Below are 7,175 nucleotides of genomic sequence, written 5' to 3' on the forward strand. Positions count from 1 at the left end.
GAGAGTTTTTGATGGAGTCGCGGCAGTTTTTTAGGACTAGAAGAGACAGAATTATAAGTGTACTCCCCCATATCAGCTATGTTAAGTTATGGTATTGAGTGCTGGTTTACATTGCTGATGGCTCCCAAGAGGCACCTGTGTCTAGGAAATAAAGAGCTGTGTGAAGCATAAAAGCTTTTGAGCTAAGAAAGCCCCGAAATCTGCTACAAGGTCCAGATACCAAACTAACTGGAAAATTCTAAATGTGAGAGGGGAACGGAGGATGATAGCTATTTGTGGCAGGGCACTGTTGGTGCTGCCACTTTAAGGGCTGAGCCAAGCAGCCAGCAGGTGATTGACTGTGGCAGCCATTTTAGATCCCTGGCTACCTATATAAGCAGTGCAGTTCACTGCTGGCAAGCCAGGCAGTAACGTTGCATGGCTGCAAGGCTGCATGAAACATCCTGGAGTTAAGGGTAGGGGATGGTTTGGAGGCTCCTGGTCCTGGGCATGACCTAAAACTGCACCCTGCTTGGAGAGGGTGGCCTGGTAGGGCTCTCAGTGGTGTGGGAGCCCCCAGGAAATGCCAGGCCAGATACCACCCTGGTGAAAGGTGAGAAGGGGCGCCTTAACCCCAGCCCTCCCCTTCAGGTGACCCATATACCATTGGAGCAGGAAGTGCCTGAGTCTGCTGGGGGAGTGACCCCACAGGTCCAGGCATGGTTCCACAGGCACCTGAGCCGGGAATGGGGGACCCCGAACCCTAAGTGCAGGCAGGAGGCATAAACCCAACTGAGGGACTCAACAAGTCAATGCTGGGGCCAGGACCAGAAGGGTCAAAAGGGCCAAGGGCCCACAGTGAGGGATGCCCATGATGAGCAAAGAAGCTTGGGATCCTGACTGCCCTGAGATGGGGCCAGGGCTTATATGGAAGCCGAAGGTCCCATGGGTGGGACCGCAGCTAATGGGCAAAGGGGACGTTTTATCCAATTGCCTGAGATGCCATCTGTAAGGCTTGGGCCACAGGGTAGGGGTGGAACGGAGCTGTGGATAGACCCCCCTCCCGCCCATGGCGGGGTGTAAAATGGGCAGCCTCCCACGTTAATTAACAACTTAATTAGTTACAACAAAGTGTGGCAGGAGAGACAGGTGGGCAGCATGCCCGGAGACAGGTGGGAAAATAGCTCTGTGGCTAGTTAGGGACCCCAACTTTGCTACACAATTCATGAATTATTTTATTTGACTCAGTACTTGCATTCAGTACATTTTGTATCCCAGTCTGCTCCAGTCTTTGCAGGTACAGAGAAATAAACCCTTTCCTTTTCACTTTCTCTATGTTCAAAGTCTCATTATGGATGTAAAGTTAGGGAGCTTCCTCTTCTTTTCCCTTTCCTTTTTTAGTGATGCAATGCATTAACACAATTCATTTCATTCCAACAAAATGTATAGACCTACTTGTCAATAGTGACTTCTCATTTCTCATGATCAAACCTATCAAAGAGAAAAGGGGGTGTTTTAAATGGAGCTCTCACTTTTTTTTTTTTTTTTCTCCCAAGGACTCTACTGATGAGCTCTGTGAAGTTTAAATGGTTTTAAACTGATGAGGGTAGAAGATTCAGGCCCAATTCCACCTGGAAAAGTGGCTGCTGGAAATGTGTCCATTTGAACACTTGACCTATTTCCTGCAAAAGGATTTCAGCCTTTTGCAGGATATGGGCTACACAGGTTCTTCAATCACCCATAGTCTTGCAACAATCTGGTTAAATCTCCTCTAACAGGGGCTGGAGGCTTTTCCAAAAGGATCAAATGATAGAGGAGTCTGAATGCCTGTGATTTGCAGAAGGACAGAGTTAAGGCAGAGATCTTAGGAAAAAGAAAGCATAAATTTCTGAATGTTCCAGTCTGTTCTTGTGGCTTTAATCAAACCGTTTACATAACAGCAAACTATGGATACTATCAATTCTAGTGGAGGACTCTGTGTTTTCCAACGAGTTTCCTAAGGGCCCCTAAAACATCCCTGTTTCTCAGGCTGTATATGACAGGATTCAGAACGGGGGTGACAATGGAGTAAAACACAGGCACAATCTTGTCTTGCCGTGTTGAGTGGTAAGAATTGGGTTTCATGTACGTGAACATTGCTGCCCCATAGAACAGCCCCACCACTGTCAGGTGTGAGGAGCAAGTGGCCAGAGCCTTCTGCTGTCCTGTGGTTGACTTCATCCTTAGGACTGTAGCAACGATTCGAGCGTAAGAGGCTAGTATAATGGAAAAAGGGATAAGGAGCAAAATACTGCTATTAAGAACCACCACAGTCTCATAGGTGGAGGTGTCGGAGCAGGACAATTTGAGAAGGGGAGGAATCTCGCAGAAGAAATGGTCAATGGATTTTGAGTCACAGTAGGGCAGACGCATGGCATAAACGGTATGAATTAAGGCATTTATGAGAGCAGAAATCCATACTGCTGCTGTCAGGCCCAGGCAAACTCTTCTGCTCAGGAGGACAGGGTAGTGCAAGGGATTGCAAATGGCTACATACCTGTCGTAAGACATGACTGGCAGAAGGAGGCATTCTCCCCCTCCAATGGTCAACATGAGGAAAACCTGAGTCCTGCAGCCAGCCAGAGAAATGGTGTTGCCTGGGATCAGAAAGTCCACTGACATTTTGGGGATTATAAACAGGCTGGGGCAGATGTCCATGAAGGCCAATTGGCTGAGGAAAAAGTACATGGGGGTGTGAAGGGAGGGAGTCACTTGAATTAGAAATATGAGGAGAGCATTCCCAGACACAGCGGTAATGAAGGCAAGGAAAATAATAGCAAGGAAGAACATGTGGACTTTGCTGTGATTCAGCAGTCCCAGCAGAATAAATTCAGTTGCATTTTGCCTTTCCACTTGCACTGCTCTTGGTTGGTCCTGAAGGAAATAAAGAGAGAGAGCTCATAAAAAGTGCATATTTTGTACTGAATAAGCTTAGTGATGCCTTATTTTTGGCACATTTGCAAAAGGGCTGTCTGCTCTAAGCAGGAGAAACAGCAGTGGCAGCAGAAATCAGACTAGCTTCCCTTTGGGACAGTGCCTTCAGCACTTTGCTGCCAAGTCAGACTCTCTTTGTCTGCTAGTCCCCCTTAGCGCAGTTTCAGCAGGAAGGCCTTAGGGACCCTTAATCAAGTCCACATCTATGCGTTCCAATGAGAACATGAATGAGCATGTGTACAGGCAGCCACAGATGTGAAAAGGATATGAAAAATCAGGTGTCAGAGTGTCTGCTAGATGCCCTTTAACAACTGTGGCTGGTCCATAGGGTAGCTTGTGAAATATGGGAGACATTTAGACAATTCAATAAAGTCATTTCTATTGTCGTCTTGATGCTGCAAAGCTTGGGCACATGTTCAGCTTCATGGATGATAGTGGAGCCTCTTGCTTCTCTCAATGCCGGTAACAGAGTGGAAAGTCTCACACATGTAGGAGGCTTTCAGGAGCCCAAATATTAAGCTTTGAAATCCTAGTCTCTACGTGATTGATTCTTATGAGGCACATTAAACAAAAAGAACAAACCTTGTATGTTCTTGCTAGGGGATGGATTCAAAAGAACTAGACATGAACATTTGAGCAAGATAAGCAAAAAAAAACCCCAAAAATCCTTATCTGTGACTTTCAATGAATTATAGCTCAATATAAATAGGGTTTCTCTCCATGATGGCTGTACAACCAGTATTTCACCCCTTATATGTCGTTCTGTAAACTCCTGCTCCTAATGCTATTAGGAAAGCTCTATAAATCACACGTTTACTAAAAAGCAACATTCTGCTTTAATCAAAGACAGAATGTTCAATTAATTCATGAAATTATCGCTACATTTACATATTATGCTCATCACCTTTTAATAGTTTTTCTGCTAAAATTAATGCATGTTATTATTGATGCTACTATTTGAAATAATACATGAAGAAGCATTTACTCTGACCTTTATTTAAAAATCCTAACTGAAATCAGATAAAGAAAAGTAAATAGAAGAGCAGTGGTGTTGGTAGTAAGATGTATGTATTTCTCAAGATCTAAACCTCTGTAACTGGAAAATCTTAGGAAACAGTGACTTACTTTCATCAGTCTTATGTAGTTGAGAGAGCAGTTTCAGAAGGAGAGAATATTGATCTCTTGAGCCAGGAACTCTTCCAGATATATTCTATTGGGCTTGTCTGTTCCTAGGACACATCATTCATTTCCCCATCACTCTAGTATATAAACACCTATAAGAGAACCATAATTTTGTGATCAATATTTATTGCAATATGGAAATAAATAATCAACTCCTGTAAATCTCATCTTTCTGTAATTCAAAAAGTATCAAAGAACATTGCATCATTGTAGACACAGGTAGTGAGGATTTGAATGATCATGTCCATCCTTTCATATTGTTCAGTATATTTTTACAGAAAGGAATCAGTTCAAAATACTTTGTGCATCAGTTCCATTTCCTTTTTCACAATGAAAGATTACATTACATCACATTAAATTCCAAAATATTTCATTAAAGATCCATGCCTGAAATATGAAAAGGTCTTTGCAGTTCTTACTGTAGACTAAAAACTGGATCATCGATGGGGTCATAAAAAGAATCTGGAATTAATACCAAAGAGACTTGTAGACCCTTTGCACTGAACGTAGTACAGGAAGACTGAGTAATAATAATGCATCTCCAACTTGCTTCTACAGGTGCCCACATCAAGTTCTTGTAGAAATGAAAGCATGAGTAATTCTCAGAGACAAGCCAGTCTTTTATATGCTGAATCACCATTGGGAGAATTACATCATCCAACCAGAGAGCATTTTAAAGCACTAAACAAAACAATTACATTAATTTTCCCAGGCCCTGGGTGCTCTTTTCTCAAGTCTTTAATTAAAGTTCAAAAACAGGTAACGCGCTGCACTAACTTTCTCTACAGAGATGTAAGGGACCAACTGTGGCCTCCTGCTTAAGGAGATGTCTTTTCCTCTGTTGGCTCAAGGTGGGAGAGGCTGAAAAACAAGACATTTTGAAAAGGGGAAAAGAACGTTTAACTTCTTCCTAAATGAAATTCTGGGATTAGGACTGTCCAGCGTTAATGATTTTATTTTACTGCATAAGGGAAACCATCCCAACATTTAGGAACCTTTGGTGGAAGAGGAATCCAGACACTGATTGGTCCTAGGTGACATTTATCAATGAGGACCAGCCATTCTTCATGCAAAACAAATCCCACAACAAGGGGTCAATTTTGAACATAGCAAGGGGAAAAGAATAAGTGGTCTACAACTGGTCTCCATGCTGTACATTAACTGACTAATACTAATTATGGCAGGAGACGAGGCCCACACACCTCCATTTTTCAGAGTTTGGACACAAAGCAGCAGCAGGTTTTCTTGAGTTAGAACCAGAAATACAGTTCATTGTCTGAGATCAGTTTGCCTGTAGACACGCATGTTCTTCTAACATGTGCTGCTACCATAGTCTCTGAAATAAAAGATGGACCATGGTGCAGGAGTGGAAGCTTTAGTCCTACTGGGATCAGAGGGACAGGCTGCTACTCAGGGCCTCTCACTTCCAAGCCAGAAATCCCCTCGTTGAACCACATGCCCACAGATATTTGAGAACAACAGAATATTTGAAGGGTGGGACTGCTGCAGTCCCAAACCCCTTACAAATCTCCCAAGTAATCAATCCACCAAAAAGTCAGTGGACCAACACTGCTCCTCATGAAAAAAATATCAAAATTCACCAGGAGGGCAGTAAACCAAGATGTGGCTCATATTTCACTGAAAACCCAGAGGATTCCCAGATTGCAGATTAAGAGTCAAAGCATCCTTCATCTCCTTTTGGCCCTGAATTGGACTCTGACCTGAATTGAGTTTGAGGCTGTCTTAGACTTGGGGCAAGAAGGAGAGAGCTCTGGTTGCTGAATATGTATCAGCAGAAACTAGTTTCATTGTCCAGCACGTTGTCCTGCCTCATGTCCTGTGCAGCCAGACATTACCCTGGCCCCAAATTCTCCAGCCCCGTGCAGAGGCCTGTAAACCACTTAACACTCCCTTGCATCATCAGGACAGGGCACCAGTGGGAAGTGGGTGATAGTTAGACCTTGTGTTGGCTCCTAGCTTGGCACTCAGTTGGACCTGTCATGTGCAAGGTAACACAAATACAGTTAGTGCATGAGAACTGCATTTATGTCCGTAAGTGGAGAAGCTGGCCTATTGACTATAGTTTCCACGTATGCCTTCAGTCCAGAACACATCCCTGAAGGCCCCAAAGCTGTTTTGAATTGGAACAGGCCATTAATAACTCATGGTGATCTCTGTGGCTCTGCAGTGATCTACTCTGGAGAGACAGGATAAAGAGATAGTGTCTTATTGAAAATAACATTCATCTGCCAACTTTTTCAGGTCTTACACTCCGCTTAACGGCATTTTTTTTTGTCTGTCCCTCTGTATCTGCACAAATAACACAATTCTTTTATATAATAAAGGGCTTAGTTTGTCTGTATGTCTGTCTGTCTGTCTGAAATGTTTGGCCAACTGTGCATGCACCTCTGAGAGGGCAGGCAGTGATTGGCTGCACGGGACCAAGTTTGAGCTGCTGCCAGGGAAGTTTGTGGAGGCAGCGAACATGCTGTGGTCAACCGAGCAGTGGGGATTCCCCATGTCCCCCTGCCTTAGGCAGCGGCAGCTCCCTTCCCACTGCCTGCCTCCTGCTCCGAGCAGTGGGGCTACCCCCTGCCTTCCTGCCTGAGGGCAAGGGGAGGGCTCTTGGAGGTGGCGAGTAAGGGGAAGCAGGTGGACGTGGGCCAGGCAGAGCAGACCAGGAAGATGCAAAGCAGAGAGGGAGGGGTGGCACAGGGCCGGACACGGAGCGCTGATGATTGTGTACATGGGTGGGTTAATGTATGAGCGAGCTGGGCACAAGTCCAGGCTCCCCAACAATTTGGGACCTGTTGGTAACACACACACAAGTGCACCACCCCCACCATGTGTCCTGGGCCTGGCTGGGAGCACCGCTGCTTCTTCCCTCATGCTGGGGGGGACCCAGCTGGGAGTGGCTCCGGCTTGGACCCAGCAGTACCACTTGCCCCATGCCCCCAGCCCTGCCCCCTCCCAAAGCAGTGGCCAGGGCCCCTGACCCAGGGCAGCCCGATCCTGATCCTGATCCTGCTGACCCTGGCTTC

General features: G+C 45.3%; 1 protein-coding gene across 1 annotated transcript; it reads right to left on the reverse strand.

The window, feature by feature from the left end:
• Positions 1-1,941: 1,941 nt before the first annotated feature.
• On the reverse strand, positions 1,942-5,591 carry LOC102374460 (olfactory receptor 2T27-like). The gene is made up of 2 exons (XM_025195603.1): positions 5,559-5,591; positions 1,942-2,892 (listed from the first exon to the last, which is right to left on the reverse strand). Exons 1-2 carry the CDS (start codon positions 5,589-5,591, stop codon positions 1,942-1,944), a joined length of 984 nt encoding a protein of 327 aa, XP_025051388.1.
• Between the last annotated feature and the right edge of the window lie 1,584 nt (positions 5,592-7,175).

This window comes from Alligator sinensis, unplaced genomic scaffold, assembly GCF_000455745.1.
Source record: "Alligator sinensis unplaced genomic scaffold, ASM45574v1 scaffold1703_1, whole genome shotgun sequence".
Lineage (NCBI taxonomy): Eukaryota > Metazoa > Chordata > Crocodylia > Alligatoridae > Alligator > Alligator sinensis.

Excerpts from the sequence above, each read along its gene's own strand:
- LOC102374460 (XM_025195603.1), bottom strand. The coding sequence starts at position 5,591 with ATGTGGTTCAACGAGGGGATTTCTGGCTTGGAA. Across the intron at positions 2,893-5,558 it reads AGGGGATTTCTGGCTTGGAA|GACCAACCAAGAGCAGTGCA; the intron begins GTGAGAGGCCCT and ends TATTTCCTTCAG.